At 36.1% G+C, this 26,521-nt stretch overlaps 4 protein-coding genes across 13 annotated transcripts in view; 2 read left to right on the top strand and 2 right to left on the bottom strand.

Annotated features, from left to right (window-relative positions):
- LOC121730171 (obscurin-like) overlaps positions 1 to 2,857 on the top strand; it is a 131,430-nt gene extending 128,573 nt beyond the window's left edge. For all 8 annotated transcript variants that reach the window (XM_042119096.1, XM_042119095.1, XM_042119091.1 and 5 more), the window contains 3 exons: positions 48 to 229; positions 467 to 616; positions 1,572 to 2,857. In XM_042119096.1, coding sequence (XP_041975030.1) covers positions 48 to 229; positions 467 to 616; positions 1,572 to 1,736 — 497 coding nt within the window. In that variant the 3' untranslated portion in view covers positions 1,737 to 2,857. The remainder of the gene's footprint in view (positions 1 to 47; positions 230 to 466; positions 617 to 1,571) is intronic.
- Positions 2,858 to 4,435: 1,578 nt separating this feature from the next.
- Positions 4,436 to 5,653, bottom strand: LOC121730173 (NEDD8-conjugating enzyme UBE2F-like). The gene is made up of 3 exons (XM_042119098.1): positions 5,210 to 5,653; positions 4,788 to 4,949; positions 4,436 to 4,635 (listed from the first exon to the last, which is right to left on the bottom strand). Exons 1-3 carry the CDS (start codon positions 5,480 to 5,482, stop codon positions 4,516 to 4,518), a joined length of 555 nt encoding a protein of 184 aa, XP_041975032.1. The 5' UTR covers positions 5,483 to 5,653; the 3' UTR covers positions 4,436 to 4,515.
- A 6,373-nt stretch (positions 5,654 to 12,026) lies between these two features.
- LOC121730359 (vacuolar protein-sorting-associated protein 25-like) lies at positions 12,027 to 18,654 on the top strand. Of its 2 annotated transcripts, XM_042119371.1 has the most exons (3): positions 12,027 to 12,203; positions 13,731 to 14,095; positions 18,426 to 18,654. In XM_042119371.1, the coding sequence occupies exons 1-3, from the start codon at positions 12,157 to 12,159 to the stop codon at positions 18,536 to 18,538; spliced, it is 525 nt and encodes a 174-aa protein (XP_041975305.1). In that variant the 5' UTR covers positions 12,027 to 12,156; the 3' UTR covers positions 18,539 to 18,654. The 2 variants fall into 2 exon arrangements, with proteins under 2 accessions (XP_041975305.1, XP_041975304.1); XM_042119370.1 differs by lacking the exons at positions 12,027 to 12,203; positions 18,426 to 18,654 and adding an exon at positions 12,210 to 13,445 and having other exon boundaries at positions 13,731 to 13,847.
- Positions 18,655 to 21,032: 2,378 nt separating this feature from the next.
- LOC121730358 (solute carrier organic anion transporter family member 4A1) overlaps positions 21,033 to 26,521 on the bottom strand; it is a 62,465-nt gene continuing 56,976 nt past the window's right edge. For both annotated transcript variants that reach the window (XM_042119367.1, XM_042119368.1), the window contains 6 exons: positions 24,654 to 24,902; positions 23,812 to 24,019; positions 23,098 to 23,300; positions 22,667 to 22,811; positions 22,230 to 22,412; positions 21,033 to 21,987 (listed from right to left, as the gene is read on the bottom strand). In XM_042119367.1, the coding sequence (XP_041975301.1) occupies positions 21,738 to 21,987; positions 22,230 to 22,412; positions 22,667 to 22,811; positions 23,098 to 23,300; positions 23,812 to 24,019; positions 24,654 to 24,902 (1,238 nt within the window). In that variant the 3' untranslated portion in view covers positions 21,033 to 21,737. The remainder of the gene's footprint in view (positions 21,988 to 22,229; positions 22,413 to 22,666; positions 22,812 to 23,097; positions 23,301 to 23,811; positions 24,020 to 24,653; positions 24,903 to 26,521) is intronic.

The following is a 26,521-nucleotide window of genomic DNA, read 5'->3' as shown; positions in this document are numbered from 1 at the left end:
ACCATTATTAGTAAGTGGGAACCTAATAGCCATAATACTAATTCCAGCGCCGGAGATAATCAACGACGAGCCGGCGTACCCTCAGACGGACATCTGGTCAGTGGGCGTGCTGGCCTACATCATGCTGTCCGGCGTCTCGCCCTTCCGCGGCGACTCGCCCGCCGAGACCAAACAGAACATCTCCTTCGTGAGATACCGCTTCGAACATCTCTATAAGGAGATCACGCAGGTATTTATCACCTCACTTGTATTAAATAGATGCACGTTGGTGTCATTCTTGATTCATAGGTAGACCTGCGTCATTTGGTCGAGTTATGTCAATTCAATGTAAGGCGTGATTTGCTGGGTTTGACAAAAACAGACCAAATTACGTTGATCCGCAATCTGCCTATGAATCAACTTCTCTAATTCTACCTTTTTCAAAAGTCGATAAAATTAATGTTTGATTTTTCTCACGTATTACCAGGAGGCGACCCGGTTCCTGATGTGGGTGTTCAAGAAAGTGCCCCTGAAGCGGCCGACGGCGGAGGAGTGTCACGAGCACCGCTGGCTCGCCACCTCCGACTTCATCGTGCGCAAGCGCGAGCGGGCCGTCTTCCTCGGCAACAGGCTTAAGGTACTAAATACTTGGACGTGATATTGTATCAGAGAAATTGATACATATGCAGTTGATTGATTTATGGAAATGCCTGCCTGAAATGTTGACACATTTTGGAAGAAATTTTGTTAAAATCAAAAATACATGATTTTGTTACCAAAAGAGAATGTTTTTAAATGTATGGAGTCTGGTCCAAATTTCCACCACTAACGAGACCTATATAGTAAAAATGTCTACTGAATACTGAGTCATTATAACCAGACCGCAATCGAAAATACTCTGTCAGTGAAAAGTTATGGCTGAATGAAAAGTCGTGTTTTTTACCATTTTGTATGAAAAATATTGTAGATGTAACAAAAATGTATTGAGTTTAGAGCAAAGTTTACAACCAATAACATTTACGTAATGGTCTGCTAAATACGGAATCATTATTACTGAACTGCAACCAAAAATACCCTGTTAGAAAAAAGTTACGACGGAATGAAAAAAATTTCTACCATTTTATTACATAAAATAGTATTTATATGATCCATTGCACTTTTTAAGTACTCAATCTATGTTATGTGATGTCGCTTGGCATTTCCTATTAGGTTTTTACTGAAATAGATGAATACCTATCAATATCAATATTTTCACTCAAAAAACTATTTTTCATAATGGTCATAACTTTTTACTGACAGCTTATTTTTAATTTGTCTCATAATGAAAGTTACTCTATATTTAATGGACAATAAGTCAATGTCTCGTTGGTGGTGGAAATTTGGACCACTTTAATCATTCTCCTTATGTCACTATATTTTGTTCTTTCGAATTTCCGCTAAGTCATTCTAGGCTTAGCAAGTTCCTTAGCAATTGTTTGCAGGTCTAGATGGGAAGTTTAAAGAAGTGATATGATTACGATAAAGACTAATTTCGATTTTTAACATTCAAAAGGCCTTGGAAAACTAAGCCAAATCTATATCCAACCTCACAGGAATTCTCCGAGGAATACCACGCGAGGAAAGCCCAGGAGGCGTCTGACGCTGACACCGTGGGTGCCGCCTTCGGCCACCTGCGGCAGCTCGCCCGCTCCAACAGCATACAGGACGAGCTGCTCACCACCTCGCCCGCCGGCAAGATCTTCCACCAGCAGCTGTAGCATACACCATCCAGAATCGGCATGAGCGGAAGAACCACGTAACTAACAAAAAACTACAGTTTTTTTTGTATTGGCTAAAAATAATTTGAAATAACAAAAATTGGGATTCTTTGTTCAGCTATAATATATACTAGCCAAATGATAAGTTACAAGTTTTGTTCAAATTATAAGGGAAAATATGAGTAATCGTCCGTGTTTTTAAATGTTAGTTATCGGGTTTTTCCACTCACATCTTCAATTATAAAAAACCTCCTACCGTAAAACCATGATATTTGATTATCTTCTCTCGACATGACTGACTGATTGCTAATGAAGGATTACTATGTAGAGCTTGTCTAATTAGAAATGACGCGGCCCACCACTTCACTAGCTGATGAAAAATTTTGTACTGTGAATACGAGGGAGGAGCGGGTCATTTTAAGTTAGACAAGCTCTACCAATATCGATAGCAAAGTGATTATCAAGTATTAGTTAAATGGTTTTACTGTATGACAACTAAGGGTAGTTAATAAGTATGTCCATCCGTCTATCCTCCCCTTTAAGTCCATCCAAATTAAAATACGAATTGAGTATAAAATTGTGTTGGGAAGGCTGCCCCTTCTATCCATCACATAATTGCACAAAAATGCAAGTGGGTTGATTAATAATATTATACCATCGTACTATAGTTATCGTATACGTACGGAAAAAATCTAAAATTAGTCCTAACGAAAAACATGGCATTTGAAAAAAAAGGACAAAAACATTTAATCCTTGACCGAGTTGTAAAGTCTATAATATTGATTAGTAAAACAAATTTTACTAATTTACTATATTATGACTTCATAATTTAGCTCCGAGCAAACATTTTACTGGTGGTCGTGATACGTAGTTTTAACCGACTTCCGAAAAAAGGAGGTTCCTAGTTTACACCAACATCACAATGTCCAAAATGACTGTTACCATTTTATCCTGTGATCTAAGTTATTATGTATTTATTGATTTTCTTAATTCATGTTGTTGCATTATTTTCTAGTCAAAAAAAATATTGTTATTGATTTGTATAAACAATTTTTTTACTATTTACTACTGATAAATTGCTTCAAACCATTGAAGTGAATAAATGGCATTGATTTGCTGAATACTTTGTGTATTATTTTAAACCCTCAGGGCTTACTCCATTATTTTGATGTATTGGATTCTGCAATCTCATACACTTTCTAATTTTACATCGCTTTTTAAAACAATTATTGCAATTAGCAATAGATGCCACTTCAATAAACATTTTAGTTCAACAATTATCTTATCTTAGGAATTAGTATATTTAAAAAGTTAGTTCTTTTGAAAAACAAAATAAAAATGTATAAACAATAAGGCAAATTATATTTTTACCAACTAATTAAATCCTGCAAGTTAATTTGTGTATGTCTAGGGTCTAGGCAAATAAGTAGCAGACAGCAGTACAAAATCGCAAAGCAAGAGTGGTGGCTGACTTACTAATTTGAAAGTGAAAGCTGAGCACAACATAATTTTTATTACCCAAATATTTCATTTTATAAAAAAATAAAAGTATAAAGCAAATAGCACAAAAAGTAGGTAAAATAATTAATAATTATATAACACAGAACACAATGATTTTAATATCAGAACTCTTCCTTCTTTTGTTTACATTTACAGATAAATTCATGAATTGTTTACATTGCTAATTAATAATTACTATACAATATACCTAAATACAAATCTTAAAAATGAAAAATCAACATTTTTGGACTTTAGTTCAGCTACCAATATTTAACATAAATATTTTAGCACATTGTGTAAGAGTTTGTATGGACATAAAATTTAGACAACACTTGCATGCTATTTTGCTTGCATTAAATTTCAATTTTATGATGCAATATTGTTTACATAATATATTTCATACATGAAAAGTTTTGGAAAATCCTTTCTGAGTAGGGTCCTGAGTTTTACACCAAAAACATGAAAATTTAAGCTGTGTCATGTGTGAACAGTGAGTGGAAGCCTTTTTAGGGAAGACTAAACAGGATTTTAACAGAAATGTGTGGCGAAAAAAATTACTATATTGAAAAATATGTAAAATTATAAAAAAATATACCGAGTATTTTTAAATGTAAACTCTAGAATTATTGTGATATGAATATGTCACTTTACATAATATTAATGAATGACTTTAAAACACAACCATAAAATACAAAAATTAAAAAGATACCAACTACGAATAATAAAAACTAAGGAAATGTAACTCCCATACTTCAACAGTTTTGAATTTGGTTCCTTTTCGCACACTAAAATATGGCAAAAGCAACAAAACACTACACTCAAAACGAAATAAAGCCATCGAAATAAAGACATTAGTTGTCACTTCTATATTTACACAAAATTGTATACCGAATACATGTATAAAGTATGCATGAATTCGGGTCACATTTTGTAGACTCGTGGACTTTTTTGACACAGTTACTCTTCCTTAGTTTTTATTATTCGTAGAATACCAAACTGCTTCTAGTAAATTATGTTGACATTACAAACATTTTGTCATGAAAAAAGTATATTTAAATGTTTTTGCTTGGCTTATAGTTTATTTATCATTTTTTGTATATTATATGTTCAAAAGCTTAACTATTAAAATTTAACGAGTTATGTATGAAAAGTGTTCAACACCACTTACCTACCAGTGCTGCAATATACAATATCACGGATCAGAGTATTCAACTATATTATATCATGTACATTAGGATAAAGTCTATCTAAACTAAACATTTACACATGCCCACATTTTTCATCTTTTTCCCTTAGACACTGCAATATATTCCTGTACTTTTGCTTGAAATTCTACTTTGTTCTTTTTGTACATCTCTGCTGCTTCTATGTTAAGTGGGTCATCAAAATTTAGGAGATCCTGAAAGAGGTATTGTCATATTAGTTTTTGTAATTCAATTCCAATATTCGGTCAAAAATTATAAATGTGTAAATGTTGCATGATACACATTACTGATTATAACATACTAATATTAATTACACCCTCTTGTAAAACATTTACTACAAACTTACTGTGAATAAAGAATTAAGTCCCCACACAACATCCTTCAGTCTTCTCGTTGGTGCCCAGCCATGCTCATCGATAGAGGTCTGACGAAGTAAGGACAGGCATATGTCACCATCAACATTGATGTTTGGATGCCAAAGCCTCGTCAAACATTTAACCTTTGGTGGCTGAAAATATAAATATATATAAAGATCAATACAGCTGCATGCACAGTAATAATGTAACATGAGTAGCATGTTGTATTGAGTGGCTGATATTGAGTAATAACACATTATATTACTCAATTTATCAGCCACTGCTGTTGTTTAAGTTATAAAACAGGAAATATTAGCAGCTGCATCTGTCAACAGTAAACAGAACTGCATATAGCAAGGTTCAAGGTGACCAGTAGAAATGAAGGTTTGTACATGTAATAGGATGAGCTTACCGCCATATTATATTCCTCAGTAACGAACACACTAAATTGAAACTTCCCCCCAGCCCAGTACCCCTCGTCGGGCAGAACAGTCAACGTAAACTCGTTCAAAATATTCGGATCGTCAAAGTTCACTGAGCAGGTAACCGGCAAGTTTTCGTTCAGTTCTTGCACTTCTTTCACTAGCAACTTATCTCTTATTGATATTCTTTTCACTGGTTCTATTGTCACTCCGTTTGTCTCCACAGCTGATGGTTTTTTTAACTTTTTATTTAGGGTGATCATAATTAACTGATGTTGTAGTATAGATGGTAAGATTTTCAGATTTTGGATGTCATTGAAATGTAGTACACCAATTTCAATTTTATTTAATAAAAGGTAGAACTCATATGCTTTCTTCTAGAAAGTTTTAAGAAATCAGAAAATATGCAAAACTCGCAATTCGCAAAACTGAAATCGCTACAAAATAAGCTGTCAAGTGTCACCAGCAGTGTTACCACCTCTCAAAAATATTTATCCCTAAATTGGTGTCAAAAACCCCTAAAATCGCCTTAATTTTTCTGTTTTCCCCCCAAAATATGCATATATTATATACAGGGTGTAACAAAAACAAGCGTCTTTCAGCGCTGCTACTTTCACAGTGAACTCTCTACAATGAACATGTACACACCCTAAAGTATTATCACTAGTTTTTGTTACACACTGTATAAATTTATAATAGTTTAGAAATAATATACTGAATTAATATGTTTTAAAATATTTTTATTATAAATTGATTTAATATGTTAAATATTTCATCTTCATCTGAAGATTCAGATGTTTTGAAGTCGTACATCTTATTATTGAATAAATTCAACATTTTATTTGTTGGATTAAATGTTGCACAAGTGACATCATTACGATTTAATGTAAATCGGACCATCAGTATTGCCGCCAGTCACCACAGAGTGGTCATAGAATTACGTAATAGATGTCGCTAGAAGTCGCTAGGTCAAGAAATAATTAATATTAATATCAACAATTTAAAAATATTAAAAAGTAAAAAAATCCCTGAAAATACCCCTAAAAATTTCAGACCCCTAAAAAAATCCCATCTCACTTATTTAACCCCTAAATCTGGGGGGAAAACCCCTAAGTTGGGAACACTGGTCACCAGCCAATTTGACATTTTTAGTTTTTTTTTCATAAGGCACTTCGGCTATTTAACCATAGCCAGTGTCGAGTATATTATGGCGGGAAAACATCGTTTTTCTATAATGTCAGGTCGTGATCAGGTCTAAAGTCTAGTCAAGTCTAAGAAAAAGTCAAGAAGTCAAGTCGGTCGATTCAGTAAAGTAAATGTACTGTAACTTTATTGTACTTTACTGTAACTTTCGATGGAGTTTTGGAAGGAACACAAAATAGCACGTTTCTGGATATTGCATCACTTTCCTAGACTTGTGCACGATAACGAATATTTAATGGTTAATATCCTACCAATATTACACATTAAAAACCCGGTTGGACTGAAGGAAACGGGGCACTATGGGAAAAATACTTAGGGCCTGTTTCACCACTTCCTGATAAGGCTATCCACCACTTAACTTGACAGATGAAGTTATGGAGAATCTGTCAAAAAGCTGTTAATAGCCTATTCGGCACTATATTAGAAAGTGGTGAAACAGGCCTTTAGAAGAATTTCAAGTAACCTCTTAAAAGTTATAACCACCCTTTTTGAATACACCAATCGATAGGGGGCGCCAAGGGAAGCAAAAAAGCTCAGATAAACTTTTCTCAAAAATCAACCCCTCATTTTTATCTAAATGGAGGGGGGAGGGGTTCTCACCCAAAATATCCTTCCTCAACCCATGTGATCACCAAAACAACTAATAACAACTAACCTAACGAGGTTCGTATATCGGCCTCTATCTAGCCGGTGGTTTTGAGAAAAGTTTGTCTGAGTTTTTTTGCTCCCCATGGACCATCCCTTTTTATTATATCGATTGGTATAATAAAAAGGGATGGTCATAGGGGGTTGCATTTTTTCGTCAATTTTTTTCAGTCTTTTTCCCATAGTGCCCCGTTTCCTTCAGGCCATATTTTCAGTAATATTACTTTCTCGTTGCTTTTCAAAATCCAGGATCACAAATGAACGCCGAGAAAAAAAATGCTCCGGAAACATTAAGGCTTCAGTGTCGAAAACAGCGGGCAGCGGGGCGGGAGCGGAGAGGCGTATTGCAAATTGCAACGTATAGATTAATATGCCGTTTATTACGCGGTGTGGTAAGCGGCCCTAGAGCGGCGTACTAGACGGCTTATCCGTATTTAAATCAGAGGTTCCTAAACTTATTTTGAGAACAAATTATATTTTAGCACCCCCATTGTTTCAATTTAAAATGCATCCTGATGACATAAATCACCCCCAAGCTTCTACACAACGCCCCCATTTTTTTTTCTAGGTCCCACACCCTTCAGACCTTCAGCGCCCACAAGGGGGCGTTAACGACCACTTTGGGAAAGGCTGGAATGAATTGGATATGGAATTTGGAATTGGAGCGCACCGTTCCCAAGTCCCATGCCACTACCGCTTCCACGGTCCGCCTCGCTGCTTGCTGATTTCAAAAAAGTTTTTGTATTTTTGTCAAAATAATTTTTAATACCTATCTTTTTTATCGCGTCCATATTAATTATTGCCTTAACTTTTTCCCCATATTCATAATAATATGAAAGAGCATTGAAACAGTGATGAATGTGTTTTTGTATTATTTTCCTAAAATTGTGTTAATTCGGTTTTTAATATGTAATATTGATAGGATATTGACCATTAGATATTCAAAAATATGCGCAAGTGTAGGAAAGTGATGCAATATCAAAAAACGTGCTATTTTGTGTTCCCTCTAAAACTCCGTCGAAAGTTACAATTAAGCGTTTACCACTTTACTGAATCGACTGACTTGAATCCGATCATTGACATAAGAAACTTTACGACTTTGACTAGACTTTTGACCTGACGACATAATAGAAAAACGATGCTGAAAATAATTATGAATAAGACAGACTATTAATATACGTCTACGTATCGCACGTCTAGTACAGAACTACTAAGACGTCCACGTGCTTCGTGCATCACATACAGTATATATTAAGTCTATGGTGCATCATTCGTTTTGTTTATTGGCTTCATCGTATTCGCCATTCGGCCGATACTTAAAATAATATATATGTACCATCGAGGAAGTTTTGGTCGAATATGTCAATTCAATGTTAATTGTGATCTGTCAGCTGGGTTTGACGTAACGCAACCAAACTACTTAGGTCCCCGATTTGCATAGGAATCAACTTCTCTGATAGTAATTAGAACAATATAACAATAATATTGTATATAAAGAACAAAACTGACCATTGTTTTATAGCAGAAGTGCCATAAAAAGAAGAAAAAAAGTATTATGTCATTGCCACCAAAGAGAATATTTTAAACTACGGATACTACGTAACAAGAGGTCGGACTTAGAAGAAAATAAATTAACATTTATTATTTTTTTAAATTGAAACTAAAGTTAAAATTTTTAAGTGCAAAACCTTCCACTCTAAACATACCAAAAATTTAAAAAAAGAAATGAGCTCAAATAAATGTTTTATTTCAATAAAAATTATTGTACATAGCTAAATAAACACAAAACAATAAAACAGATTTAATAAAAAAGGTTTAGGCAACAAATCCGTCCGCTGCGTACGCTCCGATTCCGATCCAGTGGACGCGCATCTTTATATAGTGCGTCAAGAATGTCTAGGAGGCGAAACTTTTTTTTAAGCAATAGCAACACTCTTTTGACATTTGTTCCTTGGTTGTATCAATACTCTATGACATAAAATTTACAAAACAAAGATTTTCAATTTGTGAACGTGGCGATGATTCTGTTTCCGGCTGCATTGTAGAATATTATTTGGATGATCATATTTTATTAAAATAACAAAACCCTGTTTTTCACTTATTTATTTTTTGTGTTTTCTTAAATAAGTAGTTCCATACAAAAAAGGAGTGAGCTTCTCTCAGCTCTCACTGGTCATCAAAGTAGCTCTGCAGCTCTCAGGGAAAGGGTACTTAAATAACAGGTGTTATAAATTCACAATAATATTATGTAGCACTAGTGACTAGATGTCCCTGTGAACTTCATGTCACTTATAAACCTTCCCTGGACTTCCAGGAATATTTAAAGACTAAAATTAGCCACATCAGTTCAATCGTTTAATCGAGTTATTGCATTTTTATATAGTCCGTCAAGAAAGTTAAAAAGTGGCAACATCGTAGTGTCATTTCTTTTTAGGGTTCCGTACCCAAAGGGTAAAAACGGAACCCTATTGCTGAGACTTCGATTTCTGTCCGTCTGTCTCCAAGCTGTAACTCAAGAACGATAATAGCTAGAGAGTTGAAATTTTCACAGACTATGTATTTCTGTTACCGCTATAACAACAAATACTAAAAACAAAATAAATTAAATATTTAAGGGGGGCTCCGATACAACAAACATAATTTTTCAAACATTTTTTGCTCAGTAACAATGATGACAACAAGTAGGCACTTGAAATTTTCACAAAGGCCATAATTATAATATGTGTTATTTAATAATATTTAAATAAAATAAAAATGTAAGGGGGGCTCCCATACAAAAACACAGTTTTGGCTGATTTTTGCTCTATAACGGTACGGAACCGTTCCTGCGCAAGTCCGACTTGCACTTGACCGATTATTTCTTAGATTGATTTGAAAGGGATGACACTACGATGTTGCCACTTTTTAATTTCTTCACTTTCTTGACAGAGACAGACTATGACATATACAAAGATTGTAATAGGTAGGTACTTTACATAGATTAGATTGTTTCTTGTAATGTCGTAAATTAAACACACAATATAACTACATCATAATTATTTCAAATTTTCTTAACTACATAATATATATAAATCATAATATTTACAAAGTGTTTTTAAACTGTATTTAATATAAAGTATCAAAATCTTTTATAGTGACTGGATACAGTGTGGCCATAAGAGGCCACACCGGAAACAAGTGCCGACTCTATTAATGTCGTGACTTTTTTTGACGGGCTATACATACACACATAAGTATTATTACTTTGTTTTGTTACACCCTGTACATACGACAGCTGAAATTATCGGGGCTCAGGCCAGCTGTATACCACCTCACTTGATCAGAGGATTTTCCCTTAGTGGCCGCACCTCTCATAATCCCATACCTTCCTTTTTCTCCTCCTAAAATCTCCTTAACAACCATTGCCTGCAGACTAAAATGTTGCAAACTAGTAAAGGGACCTAAACATCTGAAATTAATGAAAAGTTTTTCATTTACTACATTTCCATACATAAATTATTATAGTTATTAACATAGCTGGGCATTAACTCGTTAATCCGTTAATCGTTAATTAACGAAGTTAACATTTTGATTAACGGATTAACGTTTTAGTTAACTTTTAAAAATATTAACGGACCCGTTAACTTCCGTTAATATGCAGAAGTCCGTTAATTGTTAATCCAATGCCTACTATATACTGCACGGCACCGCGGCGCGGCGGGAAAACAGGTTCAGACAGTTAGTATGAAACGACAAGTGCCGTGCGGGCGGGCAGCACGACGTCGCGGCACGGCAGCAGCGAGTAAAACAAAAACAATACTAGATACATTTTCAGGCGCGTGCGAGTGAGAAGAGATTTGTTTCATTTTATCATTTCATTACTCAGCGCCGGTGCTTATAGAGAGAGTGATTTGTTTATTGTTATTATAAATCATTTGCATGTTGATAAAGAAGAGTGCAGTATAATTTAGTTAGGTAGAATACAATAATTATAGAAGTATTTTGTTTTGTCCCTAACATTTTAACTTCCAAAACCTTAAACCAACAGGTTTTGTATGTACACTAACGCAATGATATAAGTTACAACAAGGCCATATTACATATTAACGGATTAACGTTAACTTGCGTTAATTCGTCCGAAATGTAACGCTTTAACGAAGCTAACATTTTTTTTAACGTATTAACGATTAACGAAGTTAACTATTTGATTAACGGTGCCCAGCTATGGTTATTAACCATTATCCTTAACGTGCAATTAATTACTACACTAAATCAATAGACACATTTCAACATTTTCGAAATTAACTGCATACATACTGATTCATTATAATATTTACCATGAAATAATAATCTATCTTTTTCATATTATTATAGTTTAAGTTGTAAATTATTATACAAATATACAAATAATCACTATGACATACTTTGTATTAGAACACGGTATGACATAGTTATGTTTTGCTTCAATTTATATTTACATTTCACAATGGCTTACCTTTCGTTTTTCAATAATTAATCCACTAATTTACAATTTTTGAAAGAGTTGCTACAAAATAATTTTCACTAACTGAAAATCGAACTTTGAGTTTTAAACTTCTTCTTCGTCTTTTTTATTAACCAATCACAGTCGATCTTGCTTAAAAATTGTACAGATTATCCAACTTACTTTAGGTGCTACGTTTAAATTTGGAACCCAATTTTTTTGTTCGAAAGTTTCACCCACCTACTAACTGAAAATCGAACTTTGAGTTTTAAACTTCTTCTTCGTCTTTTTTATCAACCAATCACAGTCAATCTTGCTTAAAAATTGTACAGATTATCCAACTTACTTTAGGTGCTACGTTTAAATTTGGAACCCAATTTTTTTGTTCGAAAGTTTCATCCACCTGATTGCCACTGTCACTGACGTCTGACAGTGTCAGTGACAATTAATGACAATGACACTAATCATTCGTGATTTGACATTTGTAATTTGTATTTCTCATTTCTTCGCTTGCTCATGCTACCATTCACCAAATAAATTCAGTTTTTTCACCAATAATTCCAGGTTTAGTGACCTTTAGAACCTAGCAACAAGATAATTTAGTGCAGGTACAATATACATAAAAGAATGTCAATTACTTTGCCGTGGCAGTACAATTTTCCTCCATTTTTCACGTAAGTAAACATTGTCTATTCAGTTTAAAAATCTAAGCAAATCAGTATCAAATCGCAATGAGTAAACGTGGTAGTAAATTTAAATATATCAACGAAGGAAACGTGCATATTGTTCTACAAATACTTAATACTAATAAAGTGATACGGCTGGTCAAAGAGGACAACCAAAAGATTCAACTATCCACCATAACCAACTCTATACAATACGTGAACAAGATCATGGTACCTTTAATATTCGGTGACGACCATTACCATCAAGAAGTAACAGTGCTCTCTGAAAATGAAATCTTTGAAATTTCTACAGACATAGAGAAATGGAGGCCAAATCACAGAAAGGCTAAGTCAAAACTTAGCAGCTATGCTATTACAGTTCCAAATTTGACAATTTCTAGTATCAAAGGTGATAACTACTGCTTGGAGATCAAACCCAAAGAAGGCTTCATAGATGCGCCCCTAAGAAAGTGCTGTAAATGTCACTACTGCCTTAAACAATATTTAAAACTAAATAACGGTGAAATCACTAATACAAGTGAATACTGTCCACTAGATTTATTTTCGGGCGTTTATATTCGTATGAAATATGCTCTGCACAACCTGCTGCAGAACCCACAAAACAATTTAAAACTATTTCAAAATGGCATCATAGTTTTTAGTGATAATCTTAAAACGCAACCAGACTTTATAAATGACATTTTTGGGTCACTGAATGTGTTTCTGAACTTTATAATTACCGTACTACTCTGTAGGAAGTCTAATACGAGACTTATTGGATCAGATGAAATCAACGACTATAAAAGAGGATTTAATTGTAATGAAACCAATGAACTTGATGATATTAGCTTTCTGTACAAGCTCCTAAGTGTCCAAAAATTGGCCAATGGATTGGTACTAGACCTAGAAAATAATAATGACCATGTCACTGAAGTTCTTAACACTTTAGAAGAGTATAAACTTGATTTATCACAACAATGTGACAGAGAGAAATTTGTTGAAGTTTCAAATGCTAGAGACTTAGCTCTCATATCAGCTGTCGCTAAAGACTGCTCCATCATGTTAAGTTTTACATTGGAACATGAGTCTGACTTGCCACATATTGTGGTGAACGGAAGACATATTCACTTCAGACTCTCTGTTACTGATTTAGAGCCAAAGACCATAAAAACTCTTCAGAATAGACAGAATTCAGAAGAAAAATTCATCAAAGCGTTTGAGCAATACAAAAACAGTATTAAGTCATAAACTGTAAGTATTTTTATAGAAACTGGTTGATAGGGTGAAAGTATTTTAATGAAGAATGTATAAAATATGAAGCTTAATACAATCATTTGTGTATTTTGTACTGAATTATGGATAATGATTTTGTTTTTACTAAAAACTGAAAACACCAATTAATTGTAATTATTATTGTTATATTAAGTATGTGCTATTTATTTATGTTTGTTTCATCTGAAATATTTTATCAAACATTATTTTTTGTCGTCATAACTATTATGATAATTTTTTAATAAATCAAAATGATCTTTTCAGGATTCAGCCACAAGCGGAGACGAGAGCAAAACAACTAGAAGCATGGGAACATCTCATCACAGACTATTTTAAGGCAACCAAACAGTCCACTATAGATATAAGAGAAATACAAAATATTAGTATATTTAACAACGAGTCTATAAGTAGGAAACTGTCACAAGAGTCTATGTTGACTATTCTAGAGTATATGGCGAAGAATGGAAAAGCAGCACCTGTAGATAAGAGTAAAAATGTCTGGGAGGTGTACTGGCATTCTTTGGATGAATGGGGTAACATGGTGTATGATTGGGCGAGTAACAATGGCCTGAATAACACAGTCTGTACATTATTTGAACTGAGAGAAGGGGAAAATACAGTTGGAGAAGGTATGTTATTGTTGAAATTGAGGAGAAGTACTATTCTTCATGAGTTACAGTATTTTTTAAATACATTAGTTAAAATTACTAACAACTGATTCATCCCTATCTGCTAATGTCATATCTGTTTCTGTTTATTAGCTTCCTGCCACAATTTTTTATTACACTACATTATACAATATAATAATAATAATAATAATAAGGGAGTGAGGCCGATTCTTCTTAGTTAGTGTCCCCGGGCAACACATGGCTGCGCCACCCTGTCCACTGCAGGGTGGCGCAACCATGTGGCAGATCGTCGGTTCTATCCTTATCTTTACTATCTTTTCATTGTCTTTTTATTAATCGATCTTTATTTTGCTACGTTTTTATTTATGTTTTGCCTATCTTTCACCACCTTTGTTACATCTAGTACTATTTTTCCTTTTTGGTTAACTCTTATTTTGTGTTTACATATAAAAACCTATGACATGCGACTACGTAATAGAAATATACCCCAGGCGGGTACCGGCGCGAAATGCAATGGAGAATCCCGCCCGGGGCCCTCGGGCCCGGGCAATCCCTCGTATTCTGGGGGGGGACAACGTATCGCCTCATTCTGCCCAGTCTGGTACTGCTGCAGAAAACATCGTTTCAACAACGAGCAACACACTCTCGTACCCTACATCACCCACTTCATCTGTCAGCTTGTTTCCATCACCCCACTCTTCGCCAAGATCTTACATGTTTGATAAATCATCGTCACCATCACAATCCATTTCACATTCCCCAATATCAGATGTTGTTGCACAGGAAGCATCTGCTACTTACTCTATGCCCATCTCTGACACCATTTCGTCTACGAGTACCTCACAAAATATTGAAATACACCCCGTAGACCACCATACTCTACAATCACACCTCATCAACATACCAGTAACAAGTGTTTTGCAGGACATGCTTCCTCCAACCACTTTTGCTGGCAAACGTAGGCAACGGATGAAATGGACCGATCAAATAAATAGAGAGCTTCTCCGTTGTTACTACACAGTCACATCATGCAAAACTAATCTCACAGCATTCAGACCATTACTTCATCAAAAATTCATTGAACATTTTCCGGAATTAAGACACATATCGGAACAAAGACTAGCAGATCAAATATATAAATAATAAAGAAAGAAATAAATAAATAAATACCGTAGAAGATACAACCACACAAGAGATAAACATCTCGAACACACCACCGGCCGATTCCAACCTAATAGATAATGAAAAAATTGAAAATGTTTTAAAAGAAATGGTAATAATGAAATACTCTGGTACTGATCCCTCTCTAAGGCCCATAATCCTAAAACTCCAAATCTAACGTAGTGTAATTAAAACAATAACGGTATTAAATAATGTCATAGGAAAATATCTCGAAGAAAAGGTTACGACTGATATAGAAGAAATCCAAAGCGCAATATATTGCGCGGCTATTACTGCTACGACTCTACATGTCAAGTTAAGAAAAACAAACACGAACAAATCAACCGATAAAACAATAGACTATAACAACCCAAAATGGCAGATACGGATTGAACACCGAATAAAACAACTACGTAAAGAAATAGGGAAACTAACACAATATCTTAAAGGTAATCTTAATACAAGAACTCAACAAAATGTCAATCCCAATAATTACCCTATAGACCAATTAGCAGATAAACTAGATAATTTGAAACAAAAATTACAAGCCAACTCAAAACGACTACGAAGACTTAAAATAAGTAATGAAAGAAGAATACCTAATGTGTTAGTTACTAATAATCAAAAAATCTTTTACCAGAATCTTAGTGCAGAAAATATAAAAATTACAGAACCACCAGATTTAGAGAAGGTTAAAAGCTATTGGGAGAACCTATGGTTAAATCCAGCCCTACATGAAGAACAATCTCCCTGGATTGATGCAGAAACTGAAGAATGGCAAAATATTGACAACATGCCAGATATAGTAATACACAGAGAAGATGTTACTCACGCTATAAAGAAAAGTTTAAATTGGAAGACCCCAGGACCTGACAAAATACATAATTATTGGATTAAATATTTCATTTCAACACATAGCTATATTGCCAATTCATTTAATTTATTTATACAAGATCCACAATCAATACCTCCGTTCCTTACGCAAGGAATTACATATTTCAAGCCGAAGGATAATGACTAACTAATCCTACAAAATACCGCCCAATCACCTGTCTCCCAATGCTGTATAAATTACTTACATCAATAATTGCACAAAAACTAAATTCTTACACATATAACTCAAAATAATATCATACCTGAAGAGCAAAAAGGATGTGCTAAGGGGTCAATGGGATGTAAAGAGCAAGTTATAATAGACTCCGAGATACATAATCAAGCCAAACAAAACCATAAAAACCTACACTATTCATATATTGATTATCAAAAGGCTTTTGACAGTGTTCCTCATTCGTGGCTTCCACATGTTTTAAAAATAAATAAGGTAAATAGTAAATGAATTCATTTCCTACAACTTTTAATGACAACATGGTCTACTAGGCTTAATTTAAGAACTGTACATGGCGACTTAAATTCATCTTCAATTAAAATTAAACGCGGTATATTTCAAGGAGATTCACTAAGTCCTTTATGGTTTTGTTTGGCTCTGAATCCACTTACTAAAATCCTCAATAAGTCAGGCTACACATTTGATCTACATGGATGATATTAAACTCTACGCTAGCGACAGACAGCAACTAGAATACTGAATAAGATTGACAGAAAAATTTATTATAGATATAAAAATGACATTTGGTATAGATAAATGTAAAATTAACTGCATTATAAAGGAAAGCATACCCAAACAGAACTGTTAAATTTAGAACAACAAAATGGAATAATAGATAGCATGCAAGCAAAAGAGACTTATAAATATTTAGGGTTTTCACAAAGCATAGCAATAAATCACAAAGATATCAAAAATACTCTTAAATCTAAATATAAACAGAGACTTAACAAAATACTAGCTACACAACTATCTGCTCGAAATAAAGTTAAAGCCATAAATACCTACGCTATACCTATTTTAACATATTCATTTGGAATAATTAAATGGTCAGATACGGAACTTGATGCCTTAAACACCACAACCCGAACTTTAAGCTACAAACATAACATCCATCATATTCACTCAGCAGTTGAAAGATTCACACTTAAAAGAAAATTAGGAGGCCGAGGTGTTATAGATATAAAAAATTTACATTATAACCAAATAAACAACATGCGATCTTATTTCCTTAACAAAGCTCAAACCAGCCAATTACATGATGCAATAGTAAGACTTCCCCATAAAGGTACACCACTACAGCTAAGCAACAGCCAATTCAACCCTACACTAAAGATACTGAAAGACTCCGATAAGATACAAAAATGGAAAAGCAAAGCACTACACGGTAAATATCCTCACCACCTGGAACAAGAACATGTCGACCAATCAGCCTCATGTAGCAGGCTTTGCAAAGGCAACTTATATTCAGAGACAGAACGTTTTCTAATAGCGATCCAAGACCAAATTATAAAAACACGCAATTATTCAAAGTTTATTCTTAAAGAGTCACTAGATACTGATAAATGTAGACTATGTTACCTAAGCGCCGAAACAATAGACCACATTACCGGAGAATGCAGCACACTAGCTACTAAAGAATACACACACCGCCATGACAACGCAGCCAAACACATTCATCAACTACTAGCAATTAAATACAGACTCATAGATTCACACACACCATACTATAAATACAAACCTCGCAATGTCCTTGAAAATAGCACTGTTAAACTCTACTGGGATCGTGACATAGTCACTGACCGTACCATCCTAAGCAATAGACCAGACATAACCCTTACAATAAAACCAGAAAAAACAACTTACCTCATAGATATCGCCGTCCCCAACACCAACAATCTAAAACAGAAACACAATGAGAAAATACAAAAATATATCCCACTTGCAGATGAAATCAAACAGATGTGGAATCAAGACGTTGTCAAAATTATTCCGATCATCATCTCATCAACCGGAGTAATACCGAAAACCCTCGCTGCTGCACTGAAATCTCTAGACCTGCATAAAAACACTTACATCCAAATTCAAAAATCCATTATCATAGATACATGTTCATTAGTTAGCCGTTTCTTAAACCCATCCTCATCTTTCCCTACACTCCAATCATAATACATCATTAACATGAATCAGGATACTTGGTTTATGCCCGTACCTGAGTCATTTCTCCGGCAAACAGCCGAGACTACTATTTCTCTATACAATTTATGATATATTTATTGCTTCCAGAATTCCACGGCTTGGACATGAATGTGTTGATGAAGGCTCTCAAAACATTAGAAGTGAAAGGCAAATGTGAGGTAATGGACTTTGATGACAATCAGGGTGTTAAGTTTTTCTAAACATAGTTTATACACTTGTGATATTTTGATATGTTCAAGTAAGTAAACTTAACGAGCAACAATATTATTATATGTATTATATAATAATTTTTGTCACTACAAATGAAATACTTTTTAAATGTAATGTGTCAATACATATGCTGAGCATATAGAAATAAAAGTAAAAATGTTCATTGATTGCTTTACTATCATACTGTGTTGTATAATAGAAATAAAACTATTTAGTTAATTGATATTTTTAGTTGTTTTATATATGTATATGTAATAATGCAATTTCAATAACTTGGACTGAGTATAAAGTATTTAAATGATCATTTATTAAGCTTTTATGTTTTATAATTTTATATACTAAAGTAATTATACTTTATAGGAGAATACCAGATTTGTTAAGTTAATAATTTTACTGTTGAAGTTATAATAATATATTGATATATCTGTCTACAAGCTTCTATTTTTTTAAAACTATTAAATAGGTTAGATTAGAAACTTTCTCTTTTAGAATTATTATTATCTTAGCCAAATATTGGCTAATTATTGGCTTGTCGAGAACTATAAAAAGGAGTAGGTATAAATTAACAAGTCAGAGACATCCACATTCAATTTGGAATATTTATTATGAACCCAATAAAACTGTATAATATACAAAAACTTATCTATATCTACAAATATACAAAACTGTGGTACAACACTCCCAAATGTTATATGTGACATAGTATATTATTGTACTTAGACTATACGCAGTTCCTACTAAACTTCCTTACTTGACTGACATTGTAAAACCTATACAGCTAACACTAGAAAAATAATACGTCAATATTCAATAATGATGACTATAAAATCACAAAAAATATCATACCTGATATAAAAATTTGGAATGTCATAATTCAAACAATCATTAAAATGAGATAAATTATAATAATATATTAATTTCTTCTATTACGCTGACCCGCTTACTAATAAAAAGACGCACTTTTTTATTTTCACTATTTTCATTAACCGTTATTAGACATACAAAGTTACAAAGTAATACAAAGTTTCTTGTCTGATGTTAAATAAATATTGCAATGAACAAAATATTGTGTATAATATCAGTGTACAATGTGTATACTTTTATTAGTAAGGGGTATCTTTGAATCAAAACATTTATAAATAAGTTATTACTAAATCTACTTGAACAATCAGTCTTCAACAAAATACACTTATCTTTACTTACAACAAGTAGGTTTGTAAAATAGACCGAAACTACTCGGGGTTCCAAATGTGTAGCAGGGCTTACCTACTGCCATTTTATAAGGGCATCAAAGTTGCAGTAACAAAAACTTGGTCCACATAATATGGTAATAAATGTATCCAAAATGTTCCATCTATTATGTTGGCAGTTTACAAATTCCTACAGATATAAGGCTGGCTGCTCATTTGCGATTGATTGCTTTCATTTTTTTGCGTCATTCAAAAGGAAATATTTCGCAAAGATCGGAGCAGAGGCAGGCGCGGTCACAGCCTGAAATTTGGGGGGGGGGGGGGGTCACTCAATAGTCACTATCTAATCTGCGCTGCGCTTTTTTAATCTGCGCCCTCGGACGGTTCTGGGTTTTATTTTATTTTCAATTTTACCTTAGATTTGGGGGGGGGGGGGGCATGGCCCCTGTGCCCCCCCCTTCGGACCGCACCTGAGCAGAGGGCGCTACTAACACATACAGTAAACCATAAAGGTAATATACCTAGCGGAATAGAGAAACAAAGGCTTGAGCAAGCGAGATGTCACTATCAGTAACACTGCGTGGTAAAAAGAGACATGTGATACATGACAGCAGCACTCTTTTTTGACGTCCAGTCGGCACGTGCCGCACAATGACAATTTAATCTCATAGAAATCATGTTCAATCATGCTTGTGTAAGTGTATACGTACACATATTTTTACACACAGATGAAACCAATTTCGGTTACGTTTGACAGCTCGAGATTGTTGCTCTATTCCGCTAGGTATATTAACTTAATGCAGTAAACAATCCGATATGTTGCACACGTCATAATATTGCCAAAAACGTTGTCATACGTCGAACAAAACTTTTTCTTTTTTGCCTACGCTGGTGCTGCCTCTAGTGTGAACAGATTGCAATAATATTATATCCTTCGCATACATTCATTGCTTTGAAATAAAAAATTCTAAGACACCATTAGGTAGTTTATTCGCAAATCGCAATAGACCATCATCGCACTTGAGTGGCCGCCCTAAGTCTGCTGTAATTTTTTTATTGTTACATTTAGTCACTACGCTACATAAAAATTGTGCCTTCGTATTGTACTCATACTTAACATCTAAGCCCATACTAATAAGAATGTGCATACGCGTATATACGGGATAAGTCCTCTTGCTGCTTGTCTCACAGGTTGAATATATCACTTCACACACAGTTTTGGCTTGTATTCACTTTGAGTAGTGATAAAAGTGCAGGTGATTAGTGATCAGGAGAAAGCAAGTGTGGACAGCGACTGATTAGTGCAAGTTCTTTATATTATCGTAATCACTAATCACCTGCAATCGCACTAATCATAGATTTTTGGTTTGTCACTTCACACTTGCGTGACATCTGTTTTATATCTCTCTCTTTTTAAAATCAATCAGCATCATTTTGCAAGCGGCTTTTGGGTTATTTTGAGTGGCAGTTGTTTCGAAACCAAGACAAATATCATCCATGAATCATGATCCTCCAACAAATTCTTGTAGATATGCATAACCTACCCGTTTATATATTTTTTTTATTAGTATGGGTATACTCTACTTACACATACATTGACCGGAACTTAAAAACTTTTCAATAGGATGTTGAATGTGCATCATTTTCTTTATTAAGTTAATATTACAATGTATAAAACATCATTCTTGTGACTATGGTGTTAATATTATAGCGAACAGTAACACAATTTACTTGTATGGTAACCATAATATTAGGTACCTACTACAATTTTGGATTTTTATCTCACCTGAGCATTATGTCGATACGAATTGGCATCAAGGTGTCGTCATTGGCTGATCTCTATTTATTATATTATTATACCAATGTGGGTACAATAAATGAGCAATTCTCTGCTGAGTGATGTTACAACATTGCCTTTTTCTGCCGACGTAAATACGGCCCGTCCTACTTCTCAGAACATGTAACAAAATGTGCGCGTGCTTGCTGTTTCTCACAAAAATTATAAATGGTCGCTGCACTCTAAAGCTGCGTTGCAGTATCCATTGGCGTCAGCGCCGTTGACGAGGCCGTTGCCGTTGACGCCGTTGACAGCAGCGCTGACAGTGTTGACAGTTGTGATGTTGGTCTTGTCGTGCAACACCAGCGCGGGAGCCACTGCGTTGTTGTTAGGCGGCCGGTAGCACCACCACGCCAGGAAAAAGAAGAGCACAGAACAGAGCTTGCCGACTAGGGCGATCGCTAGCATGTACCTGGAATTAAAGATAGAAGTATGATGCCTGTTCTGGTAAATTCTTTCGGGTGGTCGAGCAACGCCAAAGGCAACAAAATCGTGTTAATGCTGATAGCATCCTCAATGATACCAAGACACTTGTGACAAGAGGTCACAAGTGGGATAACTTCAAAACTAAAAACTTTAAGAAGCCCTGTTGGACCCTTTACTCTTTAATGGGTGAAAATTCGTTTCAAAGCAAACATCTTCCAAGAAACCAACCTGCTCATGTATCTGTTGTCGTACAGTCGACAGGCACCTGTGGTCCCGCAGTTGGAAGACCACAGCGAGCAGGACAGGTCGATGAGGAACCCGAACATGAGCGGCGCGGGGATGGTGCCCAAAAGCCGGACAAGGATCCACTGGATGCCCAGTGCGAAGGACCGCTGGTCTTCCCGTACGCATCTGGTGGTGAAACATTTTTAGGACGTCCTCTACTACTACAATATAATATTGAAGCTGCTATCTGGTCAATGCTGTTGTATCTTGAATAATTTGTGACATAACAATGTTTGGTGGGGTTGTTATCCCTTTAGGTATATAAGTCTACAAAGACCACAATGGCATCTGTCTTATATGGAATACGATGGATAAATATTATATTATGATCAATAACCTGCAAGGGGTATAAAAACACAAGAAAGAGAGATTGTTATTACCTGAGCGTGGCAGACAGCGCGGGCATGGTGGCTGTGAAGGTGAAGAGCATCACGCAGAAGGACAGAAACACGAACAGCCACAGGTGCGGGCACGAGCCCGAGCACGGGCTGTCCACCGCCTCGTACTCCACCGACACGTTCGTCTCTGCAACACGACATGCCTCACTATCGCGCTCTCTCTCACACACACCGTTAAGGACAAGGACAGCCACAGGAGCGGGCACGAGCCCGAGCACGGGTTGTCCACCGCCTCGTACTCCACCGACACGTTCGCCTCTGCAACACGACATCCATCACTATCTCGCTCTCATTACCATTGATACTGTTATCAAGGTAGGCGGAGTGGTCAGTGGTCATTACGTTTTCTATTATATATATACACACACAGACACACACTCTTTCTTTTACACACATCTGTGATCTGTACATACCTGGGTCGGTGTATATTGGCAGCAGCGAGGCGCTAACGCACGCGCAGTCTCTATACGTAGTTCGGCGCGCGTGACGTTCCGCGCGGCGGCAGGCGGCGAGACACGGCGATGCGTACGCCCGCCCGTCCGCGCCGCATACGCCCGCACCAGCGCCAACCGCGCACCCGCAACCGGCGTTACATAGCGCTTCTATCGGGGAGCCCCTGTAGATAAACAATAGGAATTTTGATGAAAAAAATATAACCCCAAATAATTTCGTCGGAAAATGGCACTACTAGGCGCGTCCGCATGGTTGGAAGCTCAAGACTACTTCCAGCGTTTAGTGCTGAATGGCATGCGATAAGCAGGACAAGCTTTTGCTGGAGAAAAATGGTACGCGAAAAGAATTCTCTATAGCAGGGGTTTTCAATCTTTTTAAGCTTGCGGCGCAGTTACACGTCCCTGCAATATTTTGTCACGGCGCCCTACTCTACCTAGTTAGGTTAAGCAGGTAAATAATAATAAACGATTATTTAATCATCTGCCTGCTTTGTATAGTTCATATAATAATTTTCTTTTGTAATATTTGTGGTTTCGGATAAAGATGGAGGGTCGACTCACGGCGCCCTTGCCTTTCCACGGCGCACCAGGACGCCGCGGTGTACAGTTTGGGAACCCCTGCTGTATAGTCTATGCTAACTAAAGAAGCAAACACTATAAACTCAAATCACCTACCCAACAACCGGCGGGCTCTCATACGGCACGGTAACACCTGCAAACGGCACGTTGTCGCAGCTTAGTACGAAAGAGAAGGAGAAGACTGCGGCCAGCAGCGTCGCGCCCACACACAGCTTGATGATGCCAGCGCATGAGAGACGCCAGCGCTTGACCAGCCAGCCGCCGGCGAAGGTGCCGCCGCCGCCAGCAGGGACGGTTATCACGCCTGGCATGAAATAGTCTTGAAATTAGAAGGTAGAGGATATGTTTTGATGGTTCCAGAAATTTAAGCAATTTGCTTTCCACAATCGTTATTATAAAAAAATAATATGGGACTATACATTTTTTCCTGCGTAGGTAGGTACTGAAAGAGTTGAATAGCGAGAAAATCGGATATTATGTAGAAATGCCCATAGAATGTTTAGAAACGAGCGGTCTAGCTTACAACCATGAAGCTAAAACTGAAATTACCAGAAGAACTGTAGTGGACTCAGCTGGTTGATATGCGATAAACAACTGCGCTGTAATGATCCTTAAAATCGATATGTCCAATGTCCATAGTGCTACAGCTTAATAATTACATAAAACGAAGGCAACAACCATGGCCGTATATAAGGGGGGTGTCCTGGGGGTCCGGACTATCCATCTTACTTGTCTAATTTCGACAATAATATATGTACCTCGCCGATTAAAATCGGTGCGGTACATGTATAAATAAAATATTTTTGATTTCCTAAACACGTTGCCTATTTGCTGATGCTGCGGAACCCTTCATGGGACGATTCCAACTCGCAATCAGCCGCTTTTTTACCCCCCCCCCTCTTATAAAAGCTATATATACGCCGGTGGCAACAACTTACCTAACAACAGAGCAGCTGAAGACGCGTTGACAGCGAACTGGTTTTCAATGAGCTTGGGCAGGAACGCCGCGAACCCCGAGATCAGCATGCCCTCGCTCGCGCCGGCCAGGTTGAGGAACATGAAGGTCGGGTTTTTGAACAGAGCTGCAGCGGCTTTCGGCAGCTCTTTCAAAGCGTTGAAAGCGGCTGACTTAGACGCTGACCCCTCGTGTGCTTCCGATACTTTGGAGTTGCGGATTTCTTCAGCACCTACAAATATTTTTTGAAAAGCTTCTTAAAGCAGTTGACAATATGTCTAAACTCTACCCGTTTACAGTTGTGTTACTCTGACAAAATTGATATACTGAAGATAATGATAAATTATGTAGGTAGGTCGTCGTCGGTCCTAGATTTCCAAACAAAACACTCATAGCATTGACATACCTAATATACCAACTTAATCGTTTATATATTGGGTAATCGGTAGATAGTGGGGCCCAAATCGATGCAGTATATTTTGATTATAAAAAAAGCCTTCGATTTAGTCGATAATGACATACTATTAACTAAACTTGCAAGGTTTGGTTTTTCAAAGCACCTTCTTAAATTTTTCGCTAGCTATTTAAAAGATAGACGACAATTCATGGAGTATGGTGGTTATAAGTCTGATTGCTACTTTACGTGGTCGGGAGTAAGCCAAGGCAGTAATTTGGGCCCTCTTCAGTTTATCATCATGATAAACGATTTACGAGATGTCATAAGGGTAGCGAAACATTTATTATATGCAGATGATTTTAAATTGTACTTATTAATTAGGAGTATTCTGGACTGCATTAAACTCCAAGCAGATATAGACAGAGTGCTAAGTTGGAGCAAGCAAAATCGCTTGGAAATTAATATTAAAAAGTGTGCAGCTATATCTTTCACTAGGGCGACATCTCCTGTTGTATGTAATTACAGAATCGGCCAGGAGGATATACACAGGGTGTCGGACGTAAAAGACCTGGGTGTAAAATTAACCGCAGCGTTAAATTTGAAGGACCATAGTTATAGGGATGTATGTACAAAGGCATATAGGAATTTGGGCTTTATATTGCGTACGGCGCGTGGTTTAAAAAATGTTTATGCCATAATGGTGCTATATAATGCTCTAGTGAGAAGTCATCTGGAAACTTGTTCTGTGGTATGGTCGCCTCACGAGATTAAATATTGTAAGATGGTGGAAAAAATACAGAACAATCCTTTCTATCCCCTGTCTTACCCGACGTTGTTCTTGCTCGGTATGGTAGGGTATACACAGCTGCGGGTCAGGAGGGTTCCCTCCTGACCCGCAGCTGAAACAAACAAGACCAGTGCCTGGCACTGGTCTTGTTTGTGGTTCGGATTATGAGAGGTCTTCTGTACAACCCGGATATACTAGCATGGGTCAACCTTAACGTGCCAGACAAGTATGTGTGGCGGCGAAGACGACCTTCTCTGCTAGCAGAGCCCCGCGCCCGCTCCAACCTCCAGCAGCAGGCGCCGCTGACGCGGACACTGCGCTACATTAATGCAGTTGCGTCAGAAACCGACGTTTTCTGCTGTGCTCAGAGTGAACTCACAAGGATTGCTATGTATAAAATAAGTTATTGTTCAGTTTAAAATTGAGGTACAATCATTCTTTGAATATTATTTAGTGGTAAGTTTTTATTTGTATGTTTCTATCGCATTGGGGTAAACCTGTAATGGTAGAAATAAGTATGGAAATAAATAAAATAAATAAATAAATAAATATTATTGTGTACTAAAGAATGTCAAATACTTTAGTAAATAAGAGGTAAAATTATACAGAACTAAACACACGTCCTAAGCTTTTACTTTGGACCAAAGTCCAAAATACTCAATTAAGT

The sequence above is a fragment of the Aricia agestis genome, chromosome 9 (assembly GCF_905147365.1).
Source record: "Aricia agestis chromosome 9, ilAriAges1.1, whole genome shotgun sequence".
NCBI classification, from domain to species: domain Eukaryota; kingdom Metazoa; phylum Arthropoda; class Insecta; order Lepidoptera; family Lycaenidae; genus Aricia; species Aricia agestis.
This window is presented reverse-complemented; position numbering and strand designations above follow the sequence as displayed.

What these genes read in the sequence shown, in the direction of transcription:
- LOC121730173 (XM_042119098.1), bottom strand. Translation starts at nt 5,482, where the DNA reads ATGATCACCCTAAATAAAAAGTTAAAAAAACCATCAGCTGTGGAGACA. An exon ending in CTGAGGAATATAATATGGCG is followed by an intron (nt 4,950 to 5,209) that starts GTAAGCTCATCC and finishes TTATATTTTCAG; the next exon opens with CCACCAAAGGTTAAATGTTT. An exon ending in GACTTAATTCTTTATTCACA is followed by an intron (nt 4,636 to 4,787) that starts GTAAGTTTGTAG and finishes TACCTCTTTCAG; the next exon opens with GATCTCCTAAATTTTGATGA.
- LOC121730359 (XM_042119370.1), top strand. Translation starts at nt 12,261, where the DNA reads ATGAGTAAACGTGGTAGTAAATTTAAATATATCAACGAAGGAAACGTG.